The sequence below is a fragment of the Alligator mississippiensis genome, chromosome 3 (genome assembly GCF_030867095.1).
Source record: "Alligator mississippiensis isolate rAllMis1 chromosome 3, rAllMis1, whole genome shotgun sequence".
NCBI classification, from domain to species: domain Eukaryota; kingdom Metazoa; phylum Chordata; order Crocodylia; family Alligatoridae; genus Alligator; species Alligator mississippiensis.
The window spans coordinates 280110881-280130825 of record NC_081826.1 but is presented as its reverse complement, the minus strand read 5'-3'; the positions used below and the strand labels follow the sequence as shown (position 1 = coordinate 280130825).

Genomic DNA, 19945 nt, shown 5'->3' with positions numbered 1-19945 from the left:
AGGGAGTGGGGAAGTGTGGTATAGTGTGGTCCAGCGTGCTCAGGGTGAGCCTGGGACTGTGTGGATGCACTGTGCAGCAGTGGGTAGGGGATACCTGTGCAGACCTGGGGTTAGGCAGGGGAGGGGTGTCATGACTCACCCTGGTGCAGCCCGCAAGGCATTTGGTCCTCAGCTGCTTCCGAGTTGGGACAGCCCCATTGTGAGGTAATGAAGTGATGGCAGCTTGTCCTGAGTATGGTTAGGATGCTTGGAAGAGGTGCAGAATTTGAGGTAAATACTGCTTGAGAGCTTGCTCATTAGAAGCCATAGGTCTTGGTTCAGATCCTTGCTCTGAATTGGGTAAAGAATGGATCTTTTCTTTTGATCCAAAACAATATATGAGTTTTGGTTCAGCTACCAAGTAAAAAAACACTCCATATTCCTCCTTATCTTGCAGCATTTAATCTCGTAATGTGGTTTTCGTCATAGTGTTGTTTTGTGGGAGGGTGCTGTTGTCTCCATTTTGCAGATAGGGAAAATGATGGATGAGAGACTGAAGTGGAGATCCTCAAAGGCACTAAGGTGCCTAATTTCCAATGAAATAATTTAATACTAATGGTGCCTAAGACTTGCCCAAGAGCATACAATAAGTCTTTAGTGGAGCAGGAAATTGAATATGGGTTTTTAGAATCTCAAAATAAGTGTCCTGAACGCTAAACCATCCTTCCTCAAGATTCATATGGTATTCCCTTGCCATTGTTGAAGGATAAATCTATAAAAAATGTTTTTTGTTTCTCCCCCCCCTTTCCCCCCCCAATTAAAGATTCTTTCCCTTCTACTGGGAAGTAAGTAAGTCTTGTGTATTTAGTGTCTGCTCCTGTTACCCAGAATTTTCCACAAAGAAAAAATATTAATGGGACCTCTCATTGCTAAATTTAGGATTAATGGTGTTGGCTCTTTAACTGACTTCTTTTTAAGTGTTTTACATAACTGAGAATTTACAAACAGTTGAAATGGCTTAAACTTTTTTAATAAAATCACTTCCCTCTGAGTCACGTGTGACCAATGCATGTGGTTGATAGTGTTACAGGGTAGACACTATTCATCCCTTCTTAACACGTCATGCCTTGCTACATTCTTCCATAAAGCTATACATTTGTCCTTTTGTGGATTTAAGATGTATCTTCATCCTTTTTTTCATGCTTGCTTACTAGCTGTTCCAGCTGTTGTGACACGCAGGGCTCCAAGTTCCTGATGTATTTGTCGGAACAAAAAAGCTGTTCAACACATCTCTGCTGGTTACATCTCTTGATTGGGCATTGTTGCTTAGTTGGATCACTCTTTAAATGTTTAAGCATAAAAAGCAGAATTCTGACTTAGAATCATAGGAAGATAGGGTCGAAAGGGACCTCAGGAGGTCATCTAGTCCAAGCGCCTGCTAAAAGCAGGACCATCCCAAACTAGATCATCCCAGCCAAAGCTTTGTCTAGCCAGGTTTTGAAAACCTCCAAGGATGGAGCTTCCACTGCTGCTCTAATTGTGTAGCGCTTTTTTTTTATTATTATTATTTGTAACTAGAGGTCTCGACAGAGAAGTAAACCTGGATGTGCCTAGACACTGCACAAACATCTGCCACCTAAAGTCTTTGTGGTCCATCTAGAGGAGAGACACACAAGGCAGGGGAAGAAGTCCCTTCCCCTTCTTCTTTTTAGAAATAAGGAAACTTGGGTAGGAGACACAAGTCTGAGACAGAGCTGGAGTTTCCTAAGCTCTTTAACTCAAGATTGTCCTTTCTGTTTTCTTTTGACTTAAACATGCTTTATTATGAACAGATTTTTTTCCCAATTCCCATGCTGCTCTTGGCTAATTAAATACTTGGCCATGAAGACCTTCCCAAGAGGAGTAGAGTTTGAATTGCTGAAGCCATTGCTGCCTGGCTAGAGGCTGCTTCTGAGACGGATAATGGGATTCTACAAGATCGGCCTGTTTTATCCCTGTCTGTCTTGTTCAGGAGAACTGTGCTCCAACTCCTCAACTCGAGAAGACACTGGCTACTTGGCATCTAACTGAATTCTAAAGCTGGGTTCAAAAAAGGTTCAAGTATAACCACCCCACCCACTAACTTACACAGTCCTACAAACTCACCTACTTTTAAGCAAGTCTTTAAAAACAATTTTTCATTTTGCTGATTCTGTGCTGAAAGATCAACCCTGACAAGAACCTGACTAGAAACAGGGTGAAACCTGGGTCCCGTAAACAAACAGCAAAATTCCCTTTGACTTTAATTGAGCTTGGATTTTACTTAGAGTGCTGCTAAGTGTGCAAGTAAACAGACTGAAAATGTGCTTGAGTGTTTTCTCTAATCCTCTTCAGTTACAGTAATTGGGTGTCTCTAAGGCCTTATTGATGCACAGTTTGCACCCGCTTAACTAAGACTGCTCCTTAAATCCTAACCCTGATGTAAACCAGGCTGATCCCCAGGGCCAGCCGAGAGCAGCCTCCTACAGGTTCCAGCTTTGTGCCAAACTTTTGTTCCGCAAAAACACGTGGGAGATTGTTCTCGGTAGTCGTGCCTCCGTTCTGGAACTCCTTCCCCTTGAGGTCTGTCAGAGCCTGGGCCTGGACATCTTCCAGAAGAGGCGTAAGACCTTTTTTATTTGGGCAGCCTTTTACAGGTGGGGTTAAGTTCTGAGGCACTGTTTGGGATGTTGTTTTATTATGATTTAATTTTAGTGTGTTGTCTTATTTTCATTGCAAGTTGCCCTGAGCCTTTTGTGGGGGTGGCATAATAAACCTATTTAAGAGTGAGCCCATGTGGAGCTTTGTGCTATTCATTATCCAAGCGTCTACACAGAGGTTTGTACTGTTCTATTTTGTATATCGGTACGAGATATGCCAGTGTCACCAAGATATACTTTAGTACATAAGTAGTTACTAATTTGATCAACCCATTGGCGTCCCAGACAGTACTTAAAATATGTTTATCACACATTTGTTTTTTTTAAATAAGACAGACAGTATTTTGACTTTGAAAAAAATTCACATCTGTGGTAAATCTATAGAATATAAAACCTCTGCTTTGCTAGCGCAGAAATCAAAAAGTTCAACAAGTAAGATCAGTTGTAATGGCTCCAGATCTCCCTGACTCTGCAAGTGGAAAGGGGCCAGAATCTGTGGATCTCTGCCTAGGAAGCAAGGAGCTAGCTCTGCTGTCTACTTCCTTCCCCGCATCCAAGTCTCTGAGCAGCAAGTGGGAGATGGTTTGGACACTCATTCTAACTGAATTCTCTCTGACCCTCTATTCACTTTGCCTGGAAAACAACAGAGCTTCCAGTAATTCTACATGGGCCCATCCTCACATTCCTAGGACAGGGGCAAATGTGGGGACTGGGGTGGAGGGTGGGTTTTGTTGATATGAGGCTTGTGTCACATGAGATGCTTGATGGTTTGGAGCAAGAGGTTTCTATGTGGACAGATTTGCATTTGGTGAACCCCTTTACAAAACTGTGGATTGAAAATGGTTTTTGAAGTTAGGGAGCTGAACTTCAACCTTTTTCCCAGCTCGGTGCACTCTACCATGCACCAAGCTAGGGAAAGGGAAGAGACAGGTGAAATGAAAATTGTATGTTTGGCTGTAGTGACAGAACTGTGCAAAATGCTTGAAATGTACGGGTACCAAGTTGGAGGAAGAATTCTTTGTTGCCACACAAGGCTGTAACAAGGTAAATAAGATAAGATAGAGAGAACTCCTAGGAAAATAGTAAGGGAGAGGTCAGGAAAAACTCCCAATAGTATGCTATATTGATCAGAAAAAAGAAAATGTGTTTTATGGAAGTTATGAAAGCCCTATTAACATACCTACCTACAGCTGTAGTAGACGTGCAGCTAAGAGAAGAAAACCAAATGAAATTGCCATATCATATCTCTGGCTGGCTGCAAGTGGCATTGCAGGTATGACCTGTGCTGCAGTAAAGGAGAGCTTAGGCTCCTGAAATGCTGGCTCTTAGGATTGGACAGCCTCAATGTGTCCTACTTCCTGGAGCGGACCCTCTTTTTGTGTGCCATGCCTTGGTCTTAAATGTTGCTAGGAGGATTCCTGGTTGTTGACTGAAGTGGGCACTAGTTATGCACGAGGGCACTAAGTGGGGCTCCACCTCCCCTTCCACACCTTCCACACATCAACCGAGTATGTCGTTGTCCAGTTTACTTCCCTCAAGGTGTCATAGTCTCGGTGCTGGTTCACTGAGGATTATTGATGTGATGTCAGAAGCAGGTCCACCGTTTGTTGAACATTAGGGGAACCAACCTCTTCAATTAATTTCATTAAGCTTTTAAATTAACAATTGATGAAATCAAAACTAAGAGTCCACAATTCATTGAGCATTGTAGAAATCAAGTAGTTAAATTAATTTCGTTGCACAATCAAAATATTACAAATTCATTAAGGGCTAAGGTTGCTCCCACAATAAAGTGCCTGTCCTCTATACGATCTGGATCTCTTGATGTGGTTCCTGCTGGTGAATCAGCTGCTCCTCCTTCATCCAACCCAGTGGGTTACCTGCCTGCCAGTTGTGTCATGCCTCAGTCAGGAAGAATAAATCCTCTCTCTCTCTCTCTCCACCTGGATCTGTGTGGGTGTCTCAGGGCTTTCACTCCCCACCACTTCTCCAGGGAACAGGTACCTGTTTCTGGGTGTTCCTCCGAACTCTCAGACTATGGAGGCTCTCCCTTCATTGGCTTGGTCTGCATCTGCTTCACTTTCATCATTGTGCAGCTCTGTGCAGTGTCCTCACATCCTCCTGTTGCTCTCTCCCCCTCTTCTGCCCATGCCAGACGTCCAGTTACACAGCCAGCTCCCGGGCGTCCTCCAGTGCAGAGGGAGAAGGAGCTCTTAAATGGAGGCTCCTGCTTTTCCTGTTGTTCGGCCATTGCCACTGCTCGTATCAGGATGTAGGAGGGGGCTCTCCAGTCCTTACCAAGCTAAAATGCTTCACCCAGGTACCAGGTGGGGAATTTCTAATAGCCCCCACTCTTGGGTTCCCCTTTGGGGAGTATCCCATACTTTCATACTGGCTTTCTTCAAAGATAAATAATCATAATCATCAAAGTTAGGCATTTGTAAAATGTTATTTTTATTTTCAGGGCAGTCTGACATAAGATTCCTTCTGCCTTCAGGATTTTTACCTTCTTGGTTGGCTCAGTGATATCACCATCCCAACAGAGAGACTGGGCCATCACCAGAGGTCTCTCCTATCTCTGATGTGTGTGATTCTGTTTAAAGTAGGATTAGTTGACTATAAATCATTACCATTCTTGTGCAACAGTTGAATTGCACAGTGCCTCTCTCAGTGCATTTTTCATGACCAGTAATTTTAGGTTAATGGAGATGGACAATTACTTATCTCTATAGGTACCATTAAGCTAAAAACTTCATAAAATAAGCAGAAAAATGGGTCATTTAAGATGGAAAAATGGATACTTTGATAAGGAGGAGGAGGGAAGGATGTCATTCCCCTGTCTGATGGTGGATTGTTGACTGCCAGAAGACTGGAGGGAAAATAATTATACTTAGCTAGATAGAAATTGAAAGGAATTCATGAGAATGTGAAATGCTATGGTGTAAAAGTGCCAAATGTGGGACAAGGGACAAGCTGCCTTGCTGCATAGGCTCAAGTTTGGGAATGACTTTGCTCCTGGTTAGTGGATAAGCTTAGGTGATGCAACAGGCAGTGGAATAGGCAGAAACTTTGCAAGTGGCTCTGGCTAATTCATCTGGCGCTGATATCTGGCACTACTGTCTGTCACAGCAAGCCTCATCTTCAGTGTGGTACCTGGGTTCATAACTTATGGAGCATGAGGGATGGAGTAGTGATGGGGAAGAGATGTCTGGGAGAATCCATACTATGATACTGAAGAAGGAATATTCACAGTGCTGGTTTTCCATGGAGTCTATTTCCTCTCCTTTCATGCAGAGGTTTCTGGGTAGCCTTATGAGAGCCGTTCTTTTGGAAGGGAAGGGCTGGGCGAAGCTGTGGATGTCATTTGGGTTATGGGGGAGAAGTACTGCAAGACCGTCTTAATGTTTCCTGAAGGTGGTCAGATTTCAGCCTGAATGTTTGAAATAAGGAATAAGAATAGAGTGACTACCATTGGCACGAGCAGAGTGCCCAGAGCTGGTTCCAAGGCTCGTTTAGTGTCGCTCAATCAGATTTTCAGGGGCATTCAAGGAGTTAATTTTTATGATACCTGAAAGACTTTGATATGATGCTAATTGCACCTAATGAAAGGTTTTACTTTAAAAAGCGCTGTTTACTTAGATTTATGGAGATTGATTGAAATAGAAAACATTGTCCTAAACTTTTAATGGTTAATAATTAATTTGAACACTGTTTGTATTTTCACCATTTGGCTACATCAAACTCTAACTAGGTGGGGGGTTTTTTGTTGGTCACAAGTCTCCTGGGGTCTTAGCATGTTCCTGATGCCAATAACTTTTAAATGATAAATTGACTGAAGTTCAGATCAAGAACTATGTATTTAATTGAACCTAATGGTCAATGCTTTTTAACCAGATTTAAGCTATTGAGAATACAAGGGGGCTACATGCTTTTATTTAAAAAAAAAAAATGCCCACGGATACATATTAATCATACCTAACATATTATTACTTCTGTTTTAAAATGAGAAGTATGCACTGTTTAATCCAGGCTTGTCCAACATGTGGCCCGCCAAGCCATTTTCTGAGGCCCAAGGTCCCTCGCTTGGGACAGGCGGGTGGGGGAGGGGAGGGGAGCTGCTCACCCCCACGGGGCCGGGCTCGTCACGTGGGCCAGCGGCGGCGGGACCCGGCTCGAGGGCTGCATGGCATGGGGCTGATCCAGCCATGACTGATGGGATGAGCTGGGGACAGCGCCTGCTTTTACTTCTCTCCGGCTTGGCCCCTTGCCCCCAGTGTCCTTCCCGCCTCCCGGGACCCGCCGGGCTCGGCGGCCACGTGGCGGGAACGGGGTGCGGCACCTGGCGCAGGCAGTCGGCAGAGCAGGCCTCGGCAGGTGGGGTCCTGGCGTGACCTCTGTGGGGCGAGGCGGCGGGAGCCGGTGTCTGCCGGATCCTGTGCTCTGGACTCGCAGCGCCGAGGCCACCGGGGCTGCGTGCGCAGGCGGCTGGGCACCACGGTGAGTGGGGCCATGCGGGCGGGTGGGTGAGGGGTTGCAGTGCAGCAGCCGCCTCGCTCCAGCCCCCTTCAGGCAGCGCTGGCTCGTGAGGCTGCGCTGCTCGGGGGATGGAGATGTGGAGCTATTTATTTCTCCCCTTCAGTCTCTGGAGCAGTAGCTGGCTGGATGCAGAATGGGTCCGTCCTGCCCCTGCCCACCAGCAGCTACCGTGAACCTTGCAGTAACAGGCAGGTGTAGTAGGGCTGCAGAGGCAGGGTCTCTCTGGCCTAGGACAGAGGGTGTTTGAATATGGCTCACCGGCCCACTGGGTGATGAAAAGTTCATGATCTGGCCCCACATTCAAAAAGGTTGGACACTCCTGGTTTAATCAATGTATGGGAAAGATGACTTTTGTTTAAATTAACTATTAGTACTACTTCTGTATCTGTCTCATTGATTCTTGTTTTGTAATGTCTTGGCGCAGTATTCATTAGTAAATTGTGATTGACGTTCTCTATCTTGTACAACATCAAAGACATTAATTGCTATACCCCCTCCCAGGAAACTAATTTTTTGTCATAAAGATTTGAGACCCTAGTCTCTTTCTAGCAGTTGCCCTGTTTGAGAATGTAGACCTCAGAAATAATGGACAAAAACTCACCGGTTAGTATTTTGCAAGCTCTTATGCCTTAGTAGTAGAGGGATCATGAGCATTTATGATGCATGATTTCTAATCTTAATGTTCATGTTTAATTACCTCTGATGGAAAAAAATCAGTGTGTAGGTTGTTATGACTAAAGCTGGAAATCTGGTTTTTTTGCAGTCCTTTTCTTGATTTTTGCAGTGGGTTTTAGATAATGCTCTAAGTGTATAAAAAGGCACCTACTGTCCGCACACAGCAATCTTGATGAATTTTTTGGAAAAAATTAGCCTCAAGCACAAGCCAAAAAAAAGTTTCATTCCAAAAGTGATTCAGTGATGCTTGTTAAATGGAAAGAATGACAACTGTCCCATAGAAGAAAGTGTGGCTGGAGACATGAGCTATCTGCACACCTAGTGTTTTTTTTTCATGCTGGTTCCTGTCTTCAGCAAGGACTAGGAGCAGATGCTTTAGATGGAGATAAAAATAATAATAATAATAAAAAATATACTCTCCCTTTAAAACCTTTTATGCATAATTGTGCAGACTCTGCCCCAGGGATGTTTTTTTTTTTCTCTCCCAGAGCACTCATTTTCTTCTCTTTATTTAAAATGGTTAAAGACTTCTCTAATGTAAGTGCGGATATTTTTATTTCCATAAATTGCTTAACCTTTATTGAAAAGCCCTGATGAGTTGCTGGTTTCATGCTATCTTGTAGTGATGTGTCTCTCCTTTAAAAAGGAAATGATAGCACCTTTCTGCTGAGCTTAAAGGTGATTACCTGCAAAGAATTTTTAAAATGCTCAGTTTCTGTCCCCCTTTTCTTTTTTTTCCCCCTCTTTTTGCTGATTTAATGGTGTTTTATCTTGTTCTCACCTTGGCAATATCAGAAATTCCATGGTTGTTCTTTACTGGTTTGCTAGAGAATACTGGAAAGGTTGGATGCTTGCTCTAAATTCACGCATTTTTATTTGGCAAAAAAAATTAAAGGCCTTTCTTTGAAGATAAGCAGTTATGACAGAAACAGTTCAATACAGAATTGTTTTCCAGTTACTGGACTTCTATTATCCTGTTTAGCTCTGTGATGTTGTAGTCTCCCTAATTCTTATCAGTGTAGAATCCACCAGTGTAGATAAGATCCATTAAAAAGAAAATGGTAAAGAATGTGAAGACTCGTGCACAAACACGCAGACCCTTTTCAGGACTTCTGTCTACAGGATACAAATGTAAGAAAGAGCATAAGCCTAAATTTAAACAACTTTAAGGATGACAAAGTTCAGGTTTACTACAAGTAAATTCCCTTCAAGCTCTGCCCACAGAACAGCTCCCTAAAATTGGGCTCAGTGTCTTTTTAATTAGGTTTGGTATTAGTTTTCCAGGCAAATGTGAAGTATTTTGTTTTGGTGGAAGAAGGGGAATTGGCTTACCAACAGTTCCTGCTTGGCATTTCTCTCTGGATTTGATGGAAATCTTATTCATATGCTGTCTTCAAGGTATAAGAACTAGAATTATGATGATACAAACGTTTCTTTGAGCTAAACTAGTAGTGGCCAACTCACCTGGGACCCTGGACTGGATCTGGATTGTGGGGCTCCTCATGGACTGAATTTGGCCTAGAGGCACAGGGGTGGCCATTGTGGTGGCTGTGGTAGTGGTGAAAAGTCTGTGGGAAGGGGTCTGGTGCTCACTGACAGTTCAGGATGGTGAACCAAGCTCACTGCCAACAGCCATGGCTAGTGGGGCCAAAAAGCACTGAATTCTGAAGTAAGCCATGTTCCCAAATGTCTGGTGGCCTGACAGGCCAGACAGAGGTTCTATAGGTCAGATCCAGCCCACAGGCCATATGTTTGATATGATGGTGTTTTTGGAAGTCTGCATATGGATACATGTTAAATTTTAACATGTACAAAATAGTCATTTGAGCTTATTGACTTGCTCATCAGAAAGCAAACTTAACATGATGGAAAAAACTAGTGCTTTTTTGGTTTATCAAATGGGAATCCAGCATCTCTGAAAATAGACAAAAAATGTTGCAAAGTGAATCAGTGTGACTTTCTGTAATGAGAGGGGAGTAAACTCTTAGCTCTTAATTTGTCTGCCAGCCTCTAGGAAAAGTTTGTGTGGATTTTTCCTCCATTTATTTTAGTGTAGAGAGAAGAACACCATTTCTGTTTAGACTGCTCTTTCAGTAGGAACTTACATAGCCATTAAAAGTCCAAGAATATTTATACAGACTATTTTTGTAGCTGAAATACTGGATCTTGCTGCTTTGTCCCTTTGGGAAGTATGCCATTTTTTCCTAACTGTGACTCTAACTGCTTATTTTTATATGTACTCAAGGAATAGGCATGCTTACCTCTCTCCCTAGTCAAATTCTGTTCACCAGAAGAGCCCATCCTGGCAGCAGGCAACTCTTGGGGGCAGTTAGCAATCTCGCAACCCTTACCAGGAAACTGGTGTCTCCTGGCCCCATGCTCCCTGCTGGCCCTTGGACTAGCACCCAGGGGGAGCTTAGAGTTCCTACTGGCTGGTGCAGGGGACTGGTGCAGGGCCAGAGGAAGCAGCAGCAGACTGCTGCCAGGAGCAGCAAATCTGCTCCCAAATGAGTGCATGTGTAAATGCCTGCCCATTTACTCTGGAGTAAGCCCATCCAGCAGCATTTGCACATGTAAACGCACCCGCTGTTAAGTGTACCCCAGATCCATTCTAAAGGAAGTTTTCATTTAGTTGTTGCTTCTTGTCTGCAATGCTGAAACTTTCTGCTCCTAGAAAGTGATGCGGTAGCCTGTTGCTGTCCAGTTAGCCAGTCAGTTTTGATTTTTTTTTTTCTGCCCAAAATATTCCCAGCATTTAGATTCCTCATGTAATAGTTGAGCTGTATGCTGCTTTTCCATAGTAAGACTTGTTTCCCTCAGGTAGTTCCTTCAAGTTTTCATCTACACACAACATATTTAATTCTATTAATATCTGTTAAATATACAGTTTAAACCCTTCTTTGTATATACCAAGTATCATTGGGGGGGTGCGTGTCTACCTTTAGTCTTCCATGCTAATACTGAAATACATCAGTGTTTTCATACAGATGTTACATGCACGGGCATGTTAGCAGACCTTTCTACTGAAGACACCACTAGTATTATAGAATATAAACTTAAATGTAATTATTGGTAATGATTTAACTAAATTTCCACAAAGGAATAGTGGAACAGACTTTGGGCTTTTTGCACTTAAGTGAAATACTTTTTCCTTCAGCTTAATTTTAAAGCTTGAGTGTTGGAACATAAATGACTGATTAGTACCTCTTGATTTTTTTTGTTTCACTTTGTTTGAGAGAGAGTCATCTTTTTAAAAAATGGAATTGAGCTCCTAGTCAATCTATGTGGTAGCCAATTAGAAACTTTTTTTAATTTTGCTTTCTGTTTTGTCTAGGTGTTGAAGAAAACCTCAAATATTTGGAAGGTTCGATGGGATAAAACATGAAGAGCTTGAAAGCAAAGTTCAGGAAGAGTGACGTAAGTTTTCTGTGGCTCTGTCTGGCTGACTAACATTTGCTAGTTTGTATTGTAGAAACATTCCTTCACTCCCACCTTGATAAAAGCTGTAGTTAATGAACTACAGAGAATTGAACTGTTTTCCAACACAAATGTAACAGTAGATTATGGCACAGAGTAGACTGTTTCTGTTTGACTCTGATTCTCTGTTGCACATCTGGTTACACTGCGCTCCTTTGGCATAAACTGAAGTATGAATATCTGCACCCATTGGGTCCACTAACCTTCTGTCAGCGCATGCTCCTAGATCCTAATTCTACACACAGAGCTCCTGGTATCCTTTTAATAGTTTTGATATCAAATAATGTTTACTTAAGAACCATACTATTTTTATTGTGGTGGTATCTAAATATTGGGAAAGTGTATCCAGGTTGTAGCAGGGTGGCAAGAACTGCAATCCCATCTAGGGTTTGGGGGTTCTTTGGTTGGCAAGCATTCTAGACCCCTGTACAGAACTGATAATGCAGAGGCAGCTTGCTGGTTTTACTAAGGTCGGAGAGATGGGAACAAAGAGGAGGTGCCAGTGTAATGTAACTGTAGATAATTGTTCAAAAACCTTATGGCTAAAAGTAGCATTTAGTGCAGGCAACTATTATGTTGAGTTTCTGGTGGGAGCATGGCCATCATCTTTGCATATATATCTGAAGGAATTTCTAAAAATCTTGGTTTGGTTCTCCTGCTTAGCTTGATTTATGAGCCTTTTAGGATAGTCTGAATATGTGGAGATTTTTGTGGTGATGTTTTGGCTTGGTAGCTATCAGACTAAAATGGAACAATCATAAAGGGCAAAGAATGGGGTCAGTGGTACACATAACTTCACACTTTTTTTGTATGTCTTCTAATGTAGTTTCTGGTGTTGAAATACGTAAGCTACCAAAACATTTTCAAGTTTTTTTTCCAGGACTGGAGGTCTGGATCTGAAATACCATCTTTATTTAGGTGGAACTTAAACAAAATAAAATGAAACAAAACAAGAGAGAATATTTTCTGTACATGCGGAAGATCCTATTTGATTCTTCTGCTGACTTTATTTTATTGTGAAAATCAGAGAAATGGCATGAAGGCCCAGCTTTCATCAAAGGTTCTTAATTAGCAGAACACCACTTACATAACTATGCAAGTCCCAAGAGTTGGAACTTTTGCTTTATTCTTTTGAAATCTCTTGGTAGTCTAGTCAGAAATTGTATCATATCACCTAACTTTATCAGTATAAATTTATGAATCCTTTGAATAGGCATCTGTTTGGGCAGTAAGAATGGGAATAAAGCTCTTAAATATGTGAGCACATTCGGTATTAGTGTAGTGTATTTAATTAAGATGGTGTTGCTTTAGCTTTTTGGGATAGTTGCCTGGACTGTCACTCTAGATTAATGGCTGAGGTATGCATAAATACTACTGGATCTCACTTTAGCTACCCCATCCCCTGGGATTACATCAGATGACCTCATTCCACTTGGTTTTGATAACTGCCTTGGATTCTTCACACATCTGAGCAGAGGATGGAAGTATGACACATAATCCATTAGTCCTTCATTCTGTTCAGCCAGACAGTTGGTACTAACGAGGTCCCATGATGGCCCTTTTGGATTGTCAAAAAGGACACTGTGTTATTATAACAGCACAATAAACCAGCGGTGCCCAAACTGTGGGTCGCAACCCCAAATGGGGTCACATCAGTGGATGGGGTCACAATAAACAGGGATCTGGGTTAGGAGTGAGGGGTCATGCTGAGGAAAAGTTTGGGTAGCACTGCACTAAACTAAGCTTCCACCATATTGGTGGGAAAACCACTTTATGAGCCTAATTCCAAATAGCCAACTGGAGGAGTTACACACTCAAGAGGGAGAGACAAACTAGGTTGTCCTTGCCAAAGCTTGTAAGAGCTGGAAATGGTCTTATTGTTATCATTTTGTATAGAGCTGAATAAATAGCACTTTGACAGGCTGGTTAAAGGAGATAGGCAGGAATGGCACGCCATGTGGTGGGCAGCTTTTCCTCAAGCTGCAGGCATGCAACCACATGAGCTTTGTCACCCTAGAGTTCTATGGCAGGGGTGTCAAACTTGCCCCTCCTTGTGTGCCAGATTGGGATGGGGTGGCAGGGCAAGTAGCAGTAGTGTTGGGGGTTCATGCAGCCACTGCCTGGTCCTTGCTATAACACAAGAAGTCCCTGCCAGGGATCCTTACCCCAGACTTTGGCAGCAGATCCTGCTTTTGAATTCCCAGCCCCCCTGAATGCTCTGTGGACCAGATGGCACAGTTTCAGGGACTGGATTCAGCCCATGAACTGTGCATTTGAACCCTCTGTTCTATGGCAGTGGCTTGGAGAATCTGCCATTGGCATGCCTGTCTTCAGGCATGAGTGATGGGGAGGAGGGTAGCAGGGTGCTAGCTACCACCTGGTATCCTGACTCAAAACTGAGAATTGACGGATAAACATCACTGTTCATTTACCCTTTGTTTTACCTGGACACATCTATTTTTGAGACTCTCAGAGCTCACTTGATAATTATCGAATCCTACTTGGGGCAGCTGTTGCCATGAAAACCATGTATATTTGGGGTGGGGCAATGAAATGTAATGCCTGGTCGCAAGTGGGAATTGTCAAAGCTCAGCACTTTAGTTCCATATGGACATAATCTGGGAGCTCTTGTGTGGGGATGGATGGGTAGGTGAGAATGATGTAACTGGAAACTAAATATCAGTTATGCATGCTGTAGAGGCTCTGTGGACAAAGCAACAAAATTACACTTATTCCTTGACAAAACTTTTACCTTTCTGATGTTGAAACATATTTTCCCTCTGCCCCTTTTGATGAGCAACAGCTATGTCAAGAGAGTTTGACTTGAAAGGATTACTATGTTAATTGTTGCTAGGTAGTGTTACATAAACCCATATAACCATGTTGGTTCACTTTCTTTTACCCCTCAAAAATAAATAGTTGCTTCTTATGAATCTGTATCTATGGCAGCAGGGAGCATCGCTGCATGGCAAGCTCTTCAAGCTGTGTTTGCAATATGCTTCATGATACAGAATATAAATTATAACCGTTGATTTTAAGACTTTAAATTAGTGATACTGACTCTGCTTGGAGAAGAAAAAAGTCTGTGTAGCGGTAATACACACCTCATTCATTCAAGGTCACTTACTGTATAAGCTGCCCCGAGCCTTTGTTGGGAAGCCTTTTGTGGCATATAAATCACACAAATAAATAAGGTCATGGTCTTCTGCAAGAAATAAAACTTCAGATTGAAATGGGCAATGGGCAGTGGCTAACTCTTGGAGCTGTTTTCTTTTGTTCTGCATTGCTCAGTATTAATGCAAACCACCCTTTATTCTTTCTGTAGTGCAACCACAGTGGAGAATTTTTCCACATGTAATTGAGTGGGAGAAGTTAGAATTCAGGGCTTTGTTTCCTGCTATTTGTATATTTTGTGTGAAAATATTAAAGCTGTTTTCAAAACATCTTTGTAAACAGACTGTGTGATTCAACATAAAAAATAGCTATTGTCAGAACTATAGCCAGCAAAGGCTGGGATTTCCCAGTGCTAATCACCAGCTTAAACTTCTGGTATTTGTGGAAATGCCAATTCCTCATTATAGGCAGTTCTTGTGAAAAAAATTCCATTCTGAGGAACACTGAGTCATTTATTGTAGATTTCAAAATGTATGAGATGGCCTGATATGTTGTAATGTGATTTACAATAATGTAAAATGTTTCTATTTTAGAATTTGAGCTGTTTATCATAACTAAAACATGGGTCATCTTAAATTAAAATTCCCTACAATAGTGAGTCTTAACTACAGGCTCCCATTAAATATTTCTGTAGTGTAAAATATTAATGGATCCTGAATATCACTGACTGATTGTTGCCTTTATAAATAGTTTAATTTCCATCGCACTCTGGAGGCTAATCTGTGAACAAGAGCCTTTCTTTGGGTGGGGCACTTAAAGAAAGGAAGATTTTTCTTTAAAGCTCGAAGTTATAATTAGCCTAAAAGCAAATATTGAATTTGATGATAATTCACATCAACAGCCCCATTCACAATTTGCAGTTTCCATAAAGGTGATTGTGGGCCTTTCATGAATGTTCTTTTTTGGGGGGGGGGGGTTAGCTTCTAAAGGAAGTCCACTGTGGAACAGCAACTTGGAAAAGGCTGCTTTTCCCAGTTGTTTCTGTGGCTTATGCTTGTCTGAATTTGCTTTCTCTTGTGTATGTTTTCAATTTTCATTGATTTTTAAGATGGATCTACATAAACTCAGCACCTCCTCACCTATCTCCTGGATTCCTAAGCACACTGGATTCTTCCCCCAACTTGATCTCCATCTCTAGCACAAATGGATTGTTCTCCATCTGTCTTGGCTTGGACATCCTCTTTACTTGGAAAAGCAGTGGCTCCCTTTCGTCTTAAGGTAGCAGTATCAGGGCTACTTCTTCATAGCTCTGCTCCTTGCTGCCTCCTCCCTTTCAGTTCTGAGGGAGGCTATATTGCTTCTGGCCTTTCTTGCTGCCCTGTAGGCTAGAGTATGTCACAAGCTCTTTCCTCTGTTGAACTCAGTAGTACAGACAAAACTTAACAACTCAACTGCTTCCCTGGGGAGGGTGGTTTTCAAGCCCTGCAGCATGCAGCAGAAAATTGTTTTTATATACTGTCTCATCCTAGCTTCTTTTATCTGGTGGCATCACTTGGTAGTGGTATAGGGTAAGGCAGAGTCCAGGACGTTGCGTCCCTTCGGTATCTGGCACTTCCTCTAAAATTCGTTTATCAGCCAGTTCACTGTTGAGCCACCAATGGAAGAGCATGCTCTGTTTTGCTGGGGGTGGTGACATGAAAAGAATCAAGGGAAAAATAAAAATGCAATCAGAGAAATAGAGCACTAGGCAGAAAGGCAGAGTAGGAATAGAAGTCCTGCTAACTTTTTACAGAGACGGGAGTAGGAACAGTGGGGTATTTTAAGGAAGACTTCAGCAAAAAAAAGTTTAACAAATAATGTTTGATCTGGAAAAGAACACAAAGCCTGTAGTGCAGAAAGAAGGGTAGCTTCCAGGCAAATCAGTTTGACCACCTTTGATGGTGGCAGCATCCAAATTACAGGTACCACTCCAGTTTCCAGATAAATAGGAAACTGTTAAATTTACTGGGCAGGTCTCCCTAACCCTTTTGGTAGAAATATTTCAGTCTTCTGGATGTATAGATTCATTAACTGCTAATGTAGTTGCTACTTTACAGAATTGCACAATTGTAGCTTAATTGCATCTTACTCTATTAAGGATACAGAGAATTAGAGGGTCAACTTTAATTTGTGTATATGATCTTTTAAAATTGTCTCGTATCATTACATTTTAAAACAGTTGCAGTTAAAAACCACCAAGGACTCTTGTCCTGCAGACATTTCCCTTGCTGAATTACCCACTGAAGCTAGTAGGACTCCTTCCTGGGAAGGAGCTAGTTTACCTTACTCTCAGTATGTACTGGGCTATGACACAATAATCCTTCCAGTTTCTGGTTTATAGGCTAACCTAGAGAGAAATACCTTTCAGGTTTTTGTGCCTATCCAAGACTTCAGGTTGACCTTGGAATCCTGTCATGGTCCAGGATCTGCTGCAAATTAATGACTTTGTTAGTGGGAGACAGCTGTGTCCCAATTAGGTTCCATGATGTAACTGGAACCTTTGACTCAGCTCTTGTAGTGTAACTCTCAGGCACATGATCAACTTATTTAGGGCCTAAACTGAGTGGGCTGTATGCATTCAGAAAGATGTTATTTAAAAGAAAACAATAAACACCCTTCAGTTTGTCAAACTCTTCCCATGCACCCCAACAATGTTGATAGCCAAACATTCAGGACTTGTTCCAATACTTCAGAAAGGAATGTGAGCCAGAGATGCCATTCAAGTTACAATGCTGTTGCCAGTTTGCTTACAAGGAGAGCACTCTGGTGCTGCAGTGACAGACAAGTTTGCAAAATCCAAAGAGATCAGTGACGTAAAAAACAACTGGTTGGTCTCTGTTCACAGTTCATGCTAAATGAAGTGCAAAGAATAAACAGCACAGACAATAAGTGAATTATCCATTACAAACTAGAAAGGAAGTTTTAAAAATACTTGTGTGTTTAGTAACAGGAAATAATTTTTTTTCAGTTTTGTTTGAAACTAAAGGGACACGGGCTCAAAAACTCATGTGGATTTGTGTGCGTTTAAAAAAAGTTCAAAGGCCTGAGTTTGGAAGAGTTGCAAAAAAGCAATCATATCCAAATGCCTAATTTGTTTGTTTATCTCTAAATGGAATTAAACACAAAATAAGTTTTAAAATACTATAAAAAATTAGTTGTCTGTTCTTATTATGGAACATTATATTCTTGCTGTTCTTTGCTGCTTTGCATTTAATCAATTCATATTACTTATATGTTAAAAAGTTGCTCTTAAAGCATGATTAAGGGAATGATAATTTTTTTAAGTCACTGACTGATTCAGTCCGCTACTTTTGGGGAGGGAGAGGGAAGTGGCAAAGCCATTTCGGAGAGTTTTAGATTTGGGTTTGTTTGTCCTTGGAACCAAAGGCATTCCTAGTAGGAATAGATACCCTGATGTTAACAAAGCAAGGTGTGGTGTATGGTTAGCGGCTTACTTCATGAGATGTTTGAGTCCCCTGCACTCTTCCCATGCTGAAAAGGGGTTGTGAACCAGGCAGGCAGAAGGCAATGCTTGCAAGCTAGGAAACATCAAATGAAAAATTTTACAAAATTGACTACCTATTAATTTTATTTTAGTGATAGAATCTAAAAAGCCACAATCTCCGAAACTGAGTCCAGAATTCAGGAAGTACCTGAGGTGGCTCACTTTCTCAGCTGAATCTCCTGCAAGGCATAGTTCAGCAAAAAGGGTAAGCAGTTTGCAGTAGTTTTTAGGTCACTTTGCCTTCTTTCCACCCCCACCTCCCTCCACCTTTTGAAGCTGGAGCCTTTCAGCTTGGTGTGAGGAAGCAGGAAAAAAAAGAACCTTTTGGGGCCAATGAGCAGTAAATAGGCCAGCTTCCAGGCAAGCTCGCTAGGGAAGGTGTGCTTGGAAGAAAGGCAGTAAAAGAACAGAGGCAGATTAAGAGACCCAGGGAAATGGCTGGAGGAAGTTGCAGTGCCACTGCCTCTGCTTGCACCTGTGAGGTTTCTGTCCAGGCAGGACTGCTCACCATGAGGCTTCTGACCAAGTCCAGGTTTGGCTCTGTGGGGAGTACGGCTTGCAGGTTCCTTCCAGTGACAGCCAGGTCAGGGAGCGCCGGCAGCCTGAGCGGTGTCTCCTGATGGTACCTCTCAGGGAACAGGCAAGGGAGCTTCATGAGGAGGTGGTGAAGCTTTGAAGCATACTCTGCCATGAGGAGTTCATTGATTTGATGCTGGAGGACAAATCATCCCAATATACAGGAAGATTAGGAAGCATGGCAGAAGATCAGCTTGGCATAGAATGGAACTCTACAGTAAACTAAGTTAGAAAAAGGAAGCTTATAAGAAGTGGAAACTTTGACACATAAATAGGGAGGAGTATAAGAACATTGCTTGGACATGCAAGGAAGAAGTCAGAAAAGCCAAATAACAATTGGAGTTGCAGCTAGCAAGGGATGTGAAGGGTAACAAGGGTTTCTACAAGTATATTGGTAGCAAGAGGAGGATATGTGAAAGTGTGGGTCCCTTACTGAATGGGGGGGAATCAATCTTGTGACAGAGGATGTAGAAAAGGCAGACGTGCTCAATGCCCTCTTCACCTCAATCTTCATAGGCAATGTCAGCTTCCAGACTAGTGCACCAGGCAGCACTGTTTTGGCAGGAGGTGAGCAACCAACAGTGGTGAAAGAACAGGTCAGGAACTATTTAGAAAAGCTGGACGTATACCAGTCCTTTGGTCTGGATGGGTTGCACCCAAGGGTCCTGAGAGAGTTGGCTGATGAGATTGTAGAACCATTGGCCGTCACCTTTGAAAACTCATAGTGACAAGGAGAGGTCCCGGATTATTAGAAAAGGTCCAACAGTACCCATATTTAAGAGGGGGAAAAAAGGTGGATCCAGGGAACTACAGGCCAGTCAGCCTTACCTTGGTCCCTGGAAAAATCATGGAGCAAATCCTCAAGGAATCCGTTTCTAAGCACTTGGAGGAGAAGAAGGTGATGAGGAACAGTCAGCATGGATTCACCAAGGGCAAGCCATGCCTGACCAACCTGATTGCCTTCTATGATGAGATGACTGGTTCTGTGGATGCGGGGAAATTGGTGAATGTGGTGTACCTTGATTTTAGTAAGGCTTTTGTCTCCCACAACATTCTCACAGGCAATCTAAGGACATGTGGACTGGATGAATGGACTGGAAAGTAGAAAAGTGGCTGGTGCATTGGGCTGAGAGGGTAGTAATCAATGGTGTCTAGTTGGCAGCCAGTATCAAGTGGAGTGCCCCAGGCATTGGTCCTGGGGCTGTTTTTGTTCGATGTCTTCATCAGTGACCTGGAAGATAGCATAGAGTGCATCCTCAGCAAGTTTGCAGATGATACCAAGCTGTGGGGAGTAGTAGATATGCTGGAGGGTAGGGCTAGGATTCAGAGCGACCTAGACAAATTGAAGGATTGGGCCCAAAGAAAT

At 42.4% G+C, this 19945-nt stretch overlaps 1 protein-coding gene across 3 annotated transcripts in view; it reads left to right on the top strand.

The window, feature by feature from the left end:
* Positions 1–19945, top strand: part of RAI14 (retinoic acid induced 14) — a 129388-nt gene that overhangs the window by 4624 nt on the left and 104819 nt on the right. For all 3 annotated transcript variants that reach the window (XM_014593986.3, XM_059725233.1, XM_006266105.4), the window contains one exon: positions 11203–11285. In XM_014593986.3, coding sequence (XP_014449472.2) covers positions 11250–11285 — 36 coding nt within the window. In that variant the 5' untranslated portion in view covers positions 11203–11249. The remainder of the gene's footprint in view (positions 1–11202; positions 11286–19945) is intronic.